The sequence below is a fragment of the Arvicanthis niloticus genome, chromosome 10 (assembly GCF_011762505.2).
Source record: "Arvicanthis niloticus isolate mArvNil1 chromosome 10, mArvNil1.pat.X, whole genome shotgun sequence".
NCBI lineage: Eukaryota > Metazoa > Chordata > Mammalia > Rodentia > Muridae > Arvicanthis > Arvicanthis niloticus.
In genome coordinates this window covers 68,274,374-68,288,953 of record NC_047667.1, presented here as the reverse complement: position 1 = coordinate 68,288,953, position 14,580 = coordinate 68,274,374, and the positions used below count along the sequence as shown (strand labels likewise).

The 14,580-nt window shown below is 37.3% G+C and overlaps 1 protein-coding gene across 4 annotated transcripts in view; it reads left to right on the top strand.

Annotated features, from left to right (window-relative positions):
• Positions 1-648: 648 nt before the first annotated feature.
• The window catches only part of Cr2 (complement C3d receptor 2), a 37,422-nt gene continuing 23,490 nt past the window's right edge, over positions 649-14,580 (top strand). Inside the window, exons 1-9 of one of the 4 annotated variants that reach the window (XM_076941655.1) lie at positions 649-875; positions 6,226-6,405; positions 7,789-7,888; positions 8,463-8,548; positions 9,074-9,472; positions 11,383-11,559; positions 11,637-11,739; positions 12,372-12,457; positions 13,914-14,303. In XM_076941655.1, coding sequence (XP_076797770.1) covers positions 818-875; positions 6,226-6,405; positions 7,789-7,888; positions 8,463-8,548; positions 9,074-9,472; positions 11,383-11,559; positions 11,637-11,739; positions 12,372-12,457; positions 13,914-14,303 — 1,579 coding nt within the window. In that variant the 5' untranslated portion in view covers positions 649-817. Of the gene's footprint in view, positions 876-6,225; positions 6,406-7,788; positions 7,889-8,462; positions 8,549-9,073; positions 9,473-11,382; positions 11,560-11,636; positions 11,740-12,371; positions 12,458-13,913; positions 14,304-14,580 lie in introns of those variants that run through there. The other 3 variants (XM_076941654.1, XM_076941656.1, XM_076941657.1) reach the window with 3 other exon arrangements.

Below are 14,580 nucleotides of genomic sequence, written 5' to 3'. Positions count from 1 at the left end.
TATGAAAAACTACTGTACCAATATTAGCATCTTGCAATTGATCATTTTACTATAGTTATAGAACACTGTCCTTATTTTTAAGGAATACACATTAAAATACTCGAAGGAGAGATAAATGCCTGTAATTTATTAAAAATATCAGAAATAAAAATTACATAACACAGTTGCATAGTCAAAATATATACTTTTATATATCTTTGTAACTGCAGAGAGATAACATTTCTAAAACATTAACATTTAGAAAACCCCTTCACAGATATACAGAAACTTAAAATTTCACCTTATACACTAGAGTAAAAAGATTGCAATGCCAGACAGTGTTATTCTCTAATTTCCACTTTAAGTAAACTAAGCTGATTTCTCAAACTGAGAGTTGATTATATTAATGGGGTTTGAAAATGAATTAACTGGAACAAAACCCCAAACAGGTTTAAAAACTACAATATTGTAAATTAGCATAGCATATGAACATTGTAGATCAGTAGGAATGAGTATTATTTTGTGAAATTCTTGTTTCAGATGTAAGGGGGACGAGGAAGTTAATGTACTTTGTTGCTCAATCAACAAAAAATAGAAAAGCCAGGCACTGAGCATAGCTCAGCCTGAACCAAAAGCAGATTTCCCGGGGACCGCCCCTCCCTGCCTCTTCCGCCCCTAGTCACCTGCAGATGTGCTCCACAAATCTTCAGTACCGGTGTAGCGCAGAGCCGATGCTATTTAAGGGTCCGCTCCCCACAGTTTACAGCCAGCCGGCAGCCAGCCACGTCCTCTTCCTTTCCTTGCTACAGGCTCAAAGCTCCACAGAACGCTGCTCAGCATGGGAGCCTTGGGTTCGCTCTGGGTTTTCTTCACTCTCATCACTCCAGGAGTTCTTGGTGAGCTGGGCGCGGGAGCTCAAATATGGTAATTCCACCGGGGCTGGGAAAACTTCTGTGCCTACACAAAGGCTAGAGGCCAAACCAGGGATGTGGGGACCATGCTGGATCTTGCCTGTTCCTGACAGCTTTGGAGACCCCTCTGTCTCCTGATGCAGAACGTCCCCACCTCTTCTGGGAGATGGACCACCACCATAGATGGCTGAGACTCGGTTGCTTTGGAATGTGACTGCTGCATTGGTTGGGGGATTCGCTCTCTCCTCCCTGGATCCCAGCCTCCTGGGAATTCAGCAAGTGCTCACACAGTACCACCAAAGGTCCCAGGCTGTGCTCAAGGATTACAGACCTGCATGTGTCTCCAGGCATACAGCCCCTGCTTCGTTTTTTAAAAAAGAATAACACCTGATTCTCCAATATGGGTCTCAGATTTTTTTTTATCTTTAATAGTATATTTTAAAAACTATCTCCAGTTAGTTTTTAAAGTTGAACATGAAGTAAAACTATGACTTCTGTAGTGGTGCGTGCTTCTGTAGGTTCTCCTTCAGTGTTCTCTATAAACGGTGTGTGAGTGTGTGTGTGTGTGTGTGTGTGTGTGTGTGTGTGGTGTGCGTGTGCGTGTGGGTGTGGGTGGTTGTTATCGTTTCACAGATTGGCTTGCTTTTAAAGTAGTAACATTTGTTCTGGTATGAAGGGATAAGGTATAAGACATGCACTGCAAAAACCTCAATAGCTGAGTGAACTTTGGCAAGTCGACGTGTAACTTGTTACCATTGTGAATAAGTTCATAGGTTACTTACAGCAAACCTCAGTGGCAAGTTGGTTAGAGCCCCGACCCTCAGGTTCACATATATAAAATGAAGTCAGGAATGAGCTGTGCTGTAGTCGTCCAGCGGCTTAAGGTCGGTCAGGGCTTACCTGAAAAAGGGGCTGGAAATGAAAAGGGCAAAGGGCGAGAGAAACATGGAGCCAATACAAACTTGTGATAAGGGCTCCAAGTTTAATATTCAGCACTATATGTGTATATATATACACATATATATACATATATATATATATACATATATATATACACACATATATATATGTGTGTATATATATATGTATATATATATATATTCACAAAACCTGTCCCCAGAACAGTTAACAGTTTCCTTATCCTGTCAGCTCGTAATTTCCAGTAACAGATCTCATAGCTGCAGCCAAGGCAGGTGTCTCTTATCAGGCCAATGAGGCCTGTCGTACAGTCTGTAAATCCTGCCTGTCATGGCATATATTCAAGGTCTGCTTGTCCAGCACAGGCTTGGGGGTGGGGGTAGGAGTGGGGGTGTCACACTGTGCTACCATCCCATAGAGGTGAGAGAAATCAGGAGCTGCCTGAAGAATTAAGTCAATTGGCACTTGACTGTTGACACTAAGTGTAGCTGTTAGCAACTAAGGACGCACCTGGTTGTTACAGGGTCTGATGGTTATGCATTAGTTCTGCCACAATTTCTACTGGGAAATAAATTCTAGGGATGGGTGGACCTAATTTCATGTTCACTGATGAATGTTTTGTGCTTTGGTTCACATACATGATTCTCATTTTTAAAAAACCATCCATGAGATAGCAAGGAGACCCAGTATTAAGGCATTTTTAATTCTCAATAATGATCTCCCCACTTACTTCCTGCTTTCTGACCAACTTTTCAGTTATTTTTATCCTACACATAGATCCTCCATCTACTTATAAATGATTTCTAAATCATCCCAGTAAAGCCTCTTACATCTAAATAGTTAGCTGCTCCCTGTCCTCCAGAGTAATTTTCACGTTAGTCACTACTCCGATCCTCACTCCAGACGCTAGCAAGATGTAAAGAGAGAAAAGAGACTCTCATGAAAATTTTTATCATGTAATGGCTTATAGACTAACCTTTCTTTTTCTTTGAAAAATCATTAAATGTGTTTATTTGTTTATCATGGGGGGAAGTGTGTATATTCAATGGCATGTGCTTGGAGGTCAGAAGACAGTTCATAGGAGTTGGTTCTCTCCTTCTCCTTCCACCATGTAGGGTCCAGGGATTACACTCAATGGTCATCAGGCTGGACAGCCGTGCCTTTGGCTGTGAAACATTTCACCTGCTCCCTTTCATTTTCTGACCGGAGGAGAAACCAGTCTCTGGAAATTCTGCACTGTGGCCTGGGAGGTGGGCAGTTTCAATACAGTGTGAGATCTTACTAGAGATGAGACTTCTGTTAACCCTCCTGAGGAAAGTGTGATTCTGGCTTCGCTTTGACATGGCAAGTCACATTATAAAGTTCCCTCCCTTCTGTAGTTTCCAGATCTTGCATCTCTCTTGGTCTGTATCGTTGAGTCTCTTGAATTTAAATGTTTTCCCATATTGTGGAAGGTAATTTAATTTTGTCCTTATTTACATTTGATAATCACAGATTTTTATCTGATTAAAATAACTGGTAGAAGCCTCATCATGCTGTGAAGTCTATCTTCACTCTTTTAAAAACTTCATTTTCCTTAGAGTCTTTTTTGCTGTTTTTCATGCAGTATGTAGTTGGGGACTTTGGTGGGGATTAATGGAAGAAACTAAAGAATTACAAAAGAGGAACCTACAGTAATATCTGGCTCCTAACAGTGGCGACTCTTTTTCAATTCCCCAGTAGAGTCATGGAGTTAGAGAAAGGCTGATCTGGTTGTGGCCTTGGGAACTTGGTGAATGTCTTTGAGTCAGCAGGCAATTACTGTTTAGCTTTCACCTGTACCTGCCTCACATTATTGTGGAAAAAAATTAAAATTTGTACATTTTCAGGTATATTTCTACTCTTGTAGGGTTTCACAAATTGGCGGGGTTTTTTTGTCTAGATTCCTATGATCTGAATAAGGGTGAACTTCTGGATCTCTGCAAATAAATTTAAGGAGGTAGAATGTGAGTCTTCACCCCTATATAAAATATTATTTTTCTAGAGGCATACTCAAGTGTACAGATGTTGTAATGGCCTTTATTTCATTGCTAATAAGTTCTTTTCTCTGATACATCAGAAAGCTTTTGCTAGCTATTTAGGGGTTTCATTACTCTAGTTTGTTAAAATAAGAAAACAAATATAACGAGAAATAAAGTACTAGAGAGGTTGAGACAGAAGGACTCCAAGTTCAAGGTCAGCCTAAGTTATATAGTGACACCTTATCTTACAAAACCATAAATAATAAATAAGCATGTTCAACGAAGGATGAATATGTTTTTCTCTATACAGTAAAGTTTAGTGATTAGGATTGTTATATAAATCAATTAAAGCAATTTTGATTTTTACAAGATCTTTGTGGTACTTTAGTTTCTTATGATAAATGCTTTTATTTATAAGATTTTTATTTGTAGGGCTGGAGAGATGGCTCAATAGTTAGAGCATTGTTGCTCTTGCAGAGGACCAGGGTTTGGTTCTCAGCATCCAGTTTGTGCCTCATAAGCACCTGTGGCTCCAGTTCCAGGGGATCTGTCACCCTAGTCAGGACTTTGCTGGCACTGAATACATAGAGTGGGCATACACATACATGTAGGCAAAACATTCTTAGATGTGAAATAAAGAATAAAATCTTCAAAAAAAATTAAAACTTTTAAAAGGCACTTTTTACTTGTATACTTCTGGTTTTTATTTTAAAACTGGAGAGGGTATTTTTTGTTTCTATTGTGTCCATTACTGTTTGTATGAAAAATGTCTCCCACATGCTCATGTATTTGAATATTTAGTCTACGACTGACTATATTCCTCTTCCCACTTCCAGCCAAGCCTTTTTGTTTCCAGTTAATGTCATGTAGCCAGCAGTTGCTGCAGGTCCTTTTTCCACAGACCAAGCTGGCCCAGTCATAAACCTTTCCTACTATGATGGATGGTGTACCCTGGAGTATGAGGCAACTAATCTCCCCTCCCTTAAGTCATTTCTATCACGTATATATGTGACAATGATCAGAAAAATAACTGGTACAAATAATGGACACAACTTTCTTTCCACCCCAATATATAGAATCATCATCATCATTATTATTTATTATAATTATTATACAAGGTTATATAAGTCCATTCTCATGCAACTATACAGTGTACTGTGGGCATATACAACCTACTACCCTCCCCCTCCATAATCTTTTCCCTTCCTATTAATCCCCTTTGTTCTCCAGACAGTTTACTGCTACTTTCAAATATATATGAGACAGAGAGATTGGCAATGCACTTGATGTTATCATCTCCATTTTCATCCATCTTCTAACAAAAAACATAACTTCATTCTTCTTAATAGCTGAAAAGAAAAACCATTGTGTATATATACCACAGTTCTTAATCTATTCTGTTGCTGGCCATGTAGGTTGGTTCCATAACTTATAAGTATTGATGTGCAAATATATCTGTGATATGTTGTCTTGGAGTCTTCTGGGTAAATATTGACAAATGCTATAGCTGATCATGTGGTAAATCTATAGTTTGTTGAGGATTCTCCAGAACTATGGTGGCCAGACTGATGTAAAATTATTCCCTTTTGTCTGTATTATTACCAGCATTTGTTGTTACTTATTTTCTTAACAAAAACGAGTGTGATGTGGAGTCTTCACATAGCTTTAATTTTCACTTTCCTGATGATTGGTGAGGTCGAATTTTTTTTAATATATATTGAACATTTGTATTTAGTTTGAGAAAAGAATGTTCATTCCACTAGGTCATTTATTGCTGAAAGGTTTGGGGTGTTCATTTCTTTATACAGTCTAGATATTAGTCAGATATATAGTGAGCAAAGATTTTTCTCCCATTCTGTAGAGTATCTTTCACATTCTTTTCTTTTGCTGTGCTCTGTAATTTCATGAAGTCTCATTCATCAATTGTGCTAGCTGCTGAGCACCTGGAGAAAGCAACTGTTTAGGAAGTGCTTTCCTATGCTGCTGTCTCACAGGGTTCTTTCTTCATTTTTCTCTATTACTTTCAGAGTTTTGTGTGTTGTATTAAGTTCTATATACTTATTCCTGAAGTTCTACATGTGTTTCTTATTTTTTTTTCTGACCACACTGTGGAAAAACAAAAACAAAAACAAGCCATCTACCCACAGTTTTTAGTTACAGAATTATAAAAGGATGGAATTTTATGAAAAAAAAAAAAAAAAAAAACGTTTCTCCATATCTTCCTCTGAAGTGTGTATTTACAACTGTTGGAATTTCTCCATGTGCCCATCCATACTAGAACGATTTTTTTCAGACAATATTTCTCCAAACAATATTACTTTTAATGATCAAATTTGTTAGACTGATTGGTGACAAGAGAGAAGCAGAGAAGCTTTAGCTTTTCTCAGCTTTGATATTTCTGTGGTCCTTGTTTCTAGGTCAGTGTAAGTTGCCGCCAAAGTATCCTTTTGCTAAGCCTTCTATTGTGAGTGATAAGTCTGAGTTTGCTGTTGGAACACATTGGGAACACAAATGCCTCCCTGGGTATATTAGGAGGTCATTTAATATCACCTGCTTAGAAACCTCCGAGTGGTCAGATGCTCAGCAGTTCTGTAAACGTGAGTACTTCTCCACGCTGTATTTGGCTTTATCACTTTATCTGTGTAGGATAGTTTGTCATTTTCCAGACAAAAGACCAGTCAATTAGTATGTCATGGCACATATACTTCTCCGTTTTCTTTAACTTCTAACTTTTCTGAGTACTAGCGTGTAAGTCACTACCAAGGTTTAGCCTACTGTCTTTATGACATCATTCTGTGATTTCTACATGGTGTTAGAGTGAGATTAGATGTTAGTATACAAAAGAATATTAGTTTTATCTCATTCTTACTACATTCAATTCAAGAAATAGTTTTTATTATCTAGAATGTGTGAAGAAGTAGAAAGTGCATCTTGTAAAGAACAACAAAAATCACACATATATAGCGCATAGCTGAGATTGGAACGCAAGAGACTGCACAGGTTAGCCCAGTCCTCTATCACTGAAGTATAGTCCCAGGCTTTATGATGTTTAGTGACAGAAGTAAACTGATACTCAACCATAGATGCCATTTGAAAGGATTAGGGAAACTGAGGTATTCTTGGCAGAGGGCAAAACTATGGAGAAAATACCTTTGGGAAAATGTAAATATGGTTTGAGCAAATATAACCCTAAGATTGTATACTTTCCCATGAATAATGGTAAATCATCATAGGTTTGTAACTGGGAAATATGACATGACCATATTTATGCTCTGAAAGGGAAACACATGCCATGCTATAGAGGAGGCACTAAACCAAGTCAGGAGAGCATTAGAAAGGTAAATTTTCTAATCCAGTAAAACTATAGAAATGCCAAAATAATGAGTTTGGAGAGGGATTCTGGAATTCAGGCACTAAAATTTTGTTGCTAACTGAACTAAATGAAGAATTAGAGGATGAGTTATAGGAAGAAATGAGGAGTGTAGGTTTTTTAATGCAGGAGTCTTAGTAGACAACTTTGCCCGTAGCTAATAGAATTTAATAAAGAGAAAATGGAGGCTTTTAAGTTAGAATTGACCAAAAATAACATTTTTCTCCACATACAGAAATATAATCAATAGGTTTTGAACAGTGTTCAAAAATAACTGCTTCTGGCCGGGCGGTAGTGGCACACACCTTTAATCCCAGCACTTGGGAGGCAGAGGCAGGCAGATTTCTGAGTTCGAGGCCAGCCTGGTCTACAGAGTGAGTTCCAGGACAGTCAGGCTATACAGAGAAACCCTGTCTCGAAAAGCCAAAAAAAAAAAAAAAAAAAAAAAAAAACCTGCTTCTTGAGAAAGTATACATTTTACAAATCATAAAAATTGCTTTGAGAAAAAAACATGTGCAGCTCCATCAGAAAATCTAGTGAGAGAATTTAATAGAAAACACATAAAGTCTTCTTAATCCCAGCCCCAAATCCTGTTTTGTTTCCCTTGTAGGTAAATCATGTTCGAATCCTCAAGAACCCCTCCATGGTTTTGTGCATGTAAACACGGGTATCACGTTTGGGTCAACAATTACATATTCTTGTAATGAAGGGTGAGTAGGCAGGATGCCATTGCAAGATTTGCGGGTACTGAAATAATAACCAGAAACCTTTTAATATGAGAGAATACAAACGCATGCTGTCTTTGACCTGCTTCAGAAATGACACTTCAGTCAAGAGGACCCTTAGAGAGAAAGAAGATAAAGCTACCCTTTTTAAAATTTTTAAGCCTCCAGTGCTATTAACTAGGAAGTCAGATCTTCTCTGGCTATACTGTTGAGTTTATTATATAAGCCCTTCTCAATCACTATTTCACTGTATTTTTTTTTAATTTTTTTAAGATTTATTTATTTATTATATATGAGTACACTGTAGCTGTCTTCAGACTCACCAGAGGAGGGCATCAGATCTCATTACAGATGGTTGTGAGCCACCATGTGGTTGCTGGGATTTGAACTCAGGACCTCTGGAAGAGCAGTCAGTGCTCTTAACCACTGAGCCATTTCTCCAGCCCCTATTTCACTGTATAGGTGTATCTTACAGAACATTCTACCTTTTCACATTCTTTAAGGCTTTTCTAAAGTGTAAGTGTAACTGGGATATGATGAGTCACCTCTTTGCTTCTAGATATCGACTCATTGGTGACCCATCTGCTACATGTATTATATCAGACAATACTGTAATATGGGATAATGATGGGCCTATTTGTGAATGTGAGTAAAATGACCTTTTTATATAGAATCCTACTAATTTCTCTTATCCCCTTCTAATGGGAAACTGGGCATCTGCACATAAAAATGAGTGCTTGGGAAGTTTTACTAGGTTTGACTTGTTGTGGACCCACTTTTGACTGATCTTCTTCCATGACTTCTAATTCTATCACACTTTTCAATGAATATTATTTTATGATGTTATTTAATAGTGAGTAGATTCTTAAGTTTAAAATATTCATTATGTTATACACCAACAAAAGTAACCACTCAAAAATAGTTCACCCCAAGAAGCCTATAGTGCCAGAGGCTCTGTATTTTGAACTCATAGCCTTTTGATTTCTTTTAAAAAGCTAGTTCCATTTATTTTTCTTTCCGGCTTATTCTTTAATTAGAGTACAGAATTTCAATATTATGTATAAGTTGTAGGTAAAGATTAAGCTCTGTTTATGGGAATGAAGACTACATTTTCAAAAAATGTAACATTCCAATGCCTTCTCTCTTTTCTTAACTACTTCCCTCCAAAAGCTATTCCTTGTGAGTCACCTCCAGCCATCTCCAATGGAGACTTCTACAGCAGCAGTAGAGACAGCTTTTTCTATGGGATGGTAGTAACTTATTATTGCCATACTGGAAAGAATAGGGAAAAACTGTTTGATATGGTGGGTGAGAAGTCAATATATTGTACCAGCGAAGACAATCAAGTTGGCATCTGGAACAGTCCACCTCCTCAGTGTATTCCTATAGTCAAGTGCCCAGTGCCAAAAATTGAAAATGGATATATAGAGTCTGGATTTAGACGCTCCTTCTTCTTAAATGATACAGTAATCTTTAAGTGCAAGTCTGGCTTTACCATGAAAGGCAACAGTATAGTGTGGTGCCAGCCAAACAGCAAATGGAGCCTTCCACTGCCAACATGCTTCAGGGGTAAGTTGGGCCTGAAACTTTGGGTTTCTATAAATAAAAATAGAGATTCTACAGAATAGATACATGGTACCTAGAGAAAAAAATAAAAGGAATATGTGACTGGACTTCTACAATCAAAAATTTGAAAGTAAACTTTAGAAGTAGTATCTATTAGCTTTACCAGGCCATGATCATGGGAGGTCTCTAACTGTTAAAGGAATGGGGATTTTATTTCATTCTGGAACAGTACTATAATTGTAAGAAAAAAGTATAACACACTTTTTAAAAAGCATTGGAATGTTTTAAAATAAAATTATGCGACACAAAACTCTTTGAAGAAGATAGCTATAATACTTGGGAACATTGGAATAGACAACAAGCTTTGGATAAGACCATTAAAAGCATAGAAAACAATGCCGAAATAGATTAATGGTATTACATAGAATAAAAAGTTTCTCTGCAACAAATGAAACAATGGAATAAAGAGAATAATACAGAGTGAAAGAAAATATTTCCAAACTATCCATCTGACAAGAAATTAGTATAAGGAACTGAAAGAACTTAATAGCACAAAAGAAATCCAACGTCAAAGTGGACATTAAAATTTTTCTCAAAAATAAAACAAACAATAAATATATGGCAAAGTGTTTAGGATTACTAATCATCAAGAAAATACAAATCAAACCACAATGATGTATGACTTTTTTTTTCAGTTAAAATGACTCATCAGTAAAAGTAGAACTAGAGAGATGGTTCTGTGCATAATGTGCTTGTTTTAAAGCATGAAGACTTGAATTTAATCACAGAACCTCTGTAAAAAGCCTAGTGGGGTGGCGAGTGCTTCTAATCCTAGAGTCAGAGGAGGCAGAGATGGACAGGTTCCTAAGGCTTGCTGAACAGCCATTCTAGCTTAGTTGGTAAGCCACAGTTCCCACTAATAACCTTTGTCTCATAAAACAAGATAATCTCCTCTATATGATATGTATTGACATACGCCCCCACATACACACACGTAAGCATGAGGACCTGACCCACTTCTACACATATAAAGACCCCTCCATTATACAATATTTCAAATGCTGTTAAATATGCAGATAAGTCAGATTAGATAAGAAATAAAACAGTAGAATTACTGCAGTTTGTATGTATATTTTGTTTGTATGGTATTTTAAATCGAGAATAAAGGAGTTTGAACGTTTGCAAAGGAAAAACAAGTTTTAGAAGACAGATATATTTACCCTTATTTTTATATTACACAGTACCACATGGCATCTCATAAATATGTATGATTACATCCTTTAAAGAATAAAAGTAATTTTAAAACATAGTACAAAAGTTGATCATTAGAGATTTTAATGATTTCATTTATATTTAAATAAGAGTCAAATAAACTCTCCATTTTATTAATCAGTTTGATAAAAGGAATTAGCTAAGATGAAATGATTCAAAATTTTGTAGATATCATCTTGATACTGAAAATGTAATTTTGTGGAAGAAAGTTGGTGGTATCTTGAGCCTGTGGCTCCCACTCTCTCCTTCTAGTCTTAATGTGTATTGTCTGCTTTCCTAAAAGCAACAAAGCTTCATTAACCTGGCTTTTTTGGAGCAAAAAAAAGGATATGGCAGATTTGGGTGGGGAAAGTATGTGTTTGATTCCTTATCTATACTATTGGTGAAAGGATATCTCAGAGTTTCTAGTTGAATAAAGTGAAAAAGGAGTTAAGAGTAGTGTTTTTCCTGGAATAGATCAAAACAGAAAAAGCAGATAGACACATGGCCTTCCAAGTTTGACACATTAGAGAAGAATACATTAATCTCACTCTCTGGCCTCCCTCACTGCCTTAGTGTGGGAGAGTAAATAGTTATAATTGTAAAGAATACAATTCTTATTGAAGAAATAAAAGGACATTTTGGTCCTGTTCTTTCCTCAGGATGTCTACCACCTCAAAATATCCTCCATGGTGATTATAACCAAAAGGATAAGGAATCCTTTTCTGTTGGCCAGAAAGTGTCCTATAGCTGTAAACCTGGCTATACTCTCGTTGGAACTAACCTTGTGGAGTGTACAACCTCGGGAACCTGGAGCCATGCAGTCCCGACATGTGAAGGTGCCTAGAGTTTTAGCTCTGAGACACTCAACGGTTTCCTGACCCTTCATGTGCAAGCATTCTCTTTTCTTTCCTAGTGAAATCATGTGATGCCATTCCAAACCAGCTTCTCAATGGCCACGTGTTTCTTCCCCCTAATCTCCAGCTTGGGGCGGAGGTTTCCTTTGTTTGTGACCTAGGGTGAGTGTGAAGTGGTAGGTCCTTCACTGGTTGAAGGACCATAATGATTGCAAAGTATGAGTTCTGAAGATAGTTAAATTTTTACTGTCTTATTATTTTCTTTACTTTTCTTGACCTTTTCTGACTAAGAACTCTGCCATCAACCACATTTTTTTTTTAAATTTTTTTCACGTGTATATATTTTGTGCTTGATCAGCAGAAGTAGGAACTGTCATTTCATCATCTGGAAATGCAAAGTTTTGGTTCACAAATTAAGGCTCCTATTATGGAAAATAAATATAAAATTTGGATTTAGTGAGACACATTGGAGTAAACGTGGGAACCAAGGTCTTCATTATTTTCTTTACACAAATTGAGACCACTTTGCTGAGGATGATCAGGACTGTCTTGACATTTGGGTGCCAAAAAGGAGAGGGAGAAGTCAAAAGGAAAGATGCATTTTTAGTACATTTTTATCCATTATTGATTCACTGCTTAGTGAATCAGATTTACAAGTAACCGTGAGCTTTTTCTTAAGCCAGAAGTATTTTTAAATGCCTTCCATTCGATGAATACATGGGAGAAGCGACTCACTCTGTGTAACTGAAAAGTGGTTTGCTCTAGTGATGATTTGCTGCTCCTTATTGTTTAAGGTTCCAGTTAAAGGGCAAATCTTCTAGTCAATGTGTCCCAGAAGGAGAGACAGTAATCTGGAATAATAAGTTTCCTGTCTGTGAACGTGAGTAGAATATAAAAATAATCAAATATGAATCTTGTCTCTTGTCTCTCTGTATTTCCATAGAGTTATTAAATATAATAACTCAGGGTTAGTGTTACCATAACCCAATTATGTACTTTAAACAAATAATTGCCATTGTCTTCTATTTAAGATGCAGAAAAAGCATTACATTTGTTCACTTGTTAACATACTATATTGTGACTTTTATAAATAAAATAATAAAGGCTCTGGAAAGGTACCTGTATCAAAACCAAGCATAACTCTTTCTAGTGTAGAAACACTGGTTATGCCTTCATATGTCATGTCTTGTACTGAAGAACTCTACCTACTACCAAGTGGACATTAATGAAATGCAGACATTGACAACTTCCTTTTCTTTTAAATTTATTTATTTTTATCTATTTGTTTATTTAGTTTTTACGTATTCACTTTACATCCCGCTTACTTCCTCCCTCCTAGTCACCCTCTCCCACAATCCTTCCCCCTTCCCTTCTTTTCTGAATGAGTGGAAGTCCCCCTGGGTATCTCCCCACCCTGGCACATCAAGGCACATCCTCTCCCATGGAAGCCAGACAAGGCAGCCCAGCTAGAACATATCCCACATACAGGCAACAGCTTTTGGGATAGCCCACACTCCAGGCCATCTTTCTTTATTTCCCAGAAAAGATGAGTATGTGTCATATTAGCTGCTAACAATTAATTTCTTTCATGCCACTAAAATATATAAAGAATATGAGATCTCTACTCAAAACATCATTTCAATGGTTTTCTCAAAGGAATCTGTCATGACTTGTAATGAGGCTGCAGAATCTTTGGTGATAGTATCTAATGTGACTATGCTACCTGCAAACTGGCTGTGTGTTTCAAACAGGCACTCAGTAACTAGTGTATTTCGGGTATTATGCCTGCTAATTCACATGCTCTTGTCTCACTGTATTCTCATCATATCTTATGGAACCTGAACTACACTATAGATTGGGACTTTGAGGCAGAATGAAGATATGACTTGCCTAAGCTTATACAGCTATTGAATGACAGCAAGGATTTAAAACCATGGGTATTGAACCCAAATGTCAACAGTCCAGGTTGACTTCCTACATGCAATTAGCATGTCATTAACATATTTTAAGTTTGTCTTTCGTTTATTAAAATTGTTTGGAGTAAAAAAAAAGCTATAAAAATAATCCCTGAAACTACAGGTTAGATAGATTTGAGATCAATTCTATTTCCTTGCGCTGTCTGATTAAGGTGATTTATATTCGTTTCTTTGCAAAGGATCAAGAGAGGTAAGAATCTAGACATTTGGAAATAATCAACAAACTAAAAGTAAAACCATAGCAAAGCATTTGATTCCCAAATATATTTCTGGAAATGTGATTTTATCTATACTTGAAATTTGTATTTATTTATTTTTAAATGATCAGTATGCTTACGTGGTTCCTTTTCTACTTTTCAGAGATTTCTTGTGAGCCTCCTCCTGAAGTCAAAAACGCTCGGAAACTCTATTATTCTCTTCCCATACTTCCGGGAACTGTTGTGATATACTCATGCTCATTCAATCACCGCCTCATTGGAGAAAAGGCTCTCTTTTGTATAAGTGAAGATCAAGTGACTGCCACCTGGGATAAAGCTGCTCCTATATGTGAACCTATGAATAAAAACCTTTTCTGCTCAATGCCCACGGTCCCAGGGGGATTCATGATTAAAGGATCTAGACCACAATTCAGACATGGTGACTCTGTGACATTTACCTGTAAAGCCAACTTCACCATGAAAGGAAGCAAAACTGTCTGGTGCCAGGCAAATAAAATGTGGGGACCAAGAGCACTGCCGGTCTGTGAGAGTGGTAAGTAGGAAATCAAAGCTAGTCTGGTTCCTGGGGTCTGCTAGCTTGTGAGAACATTGGGTGTGGTAGCAGAGCTCCAGCAAGGGCTGGGGTCTGCCAACCAGAGAGAGTGTTGAGAGGAAATAAAGCTTCACTGAGGACTATGGTCTTCCACTTATGGGCATGCTCCTGAAGGAAGAATTGTATGGGACTATGAGTTGCAGAGACATGAGCTGGGGTGAAATAGCAAGTGAAAGAGGGACATAATGGCTTTCTGCTTTTTCTTAGTTGTAGGGAT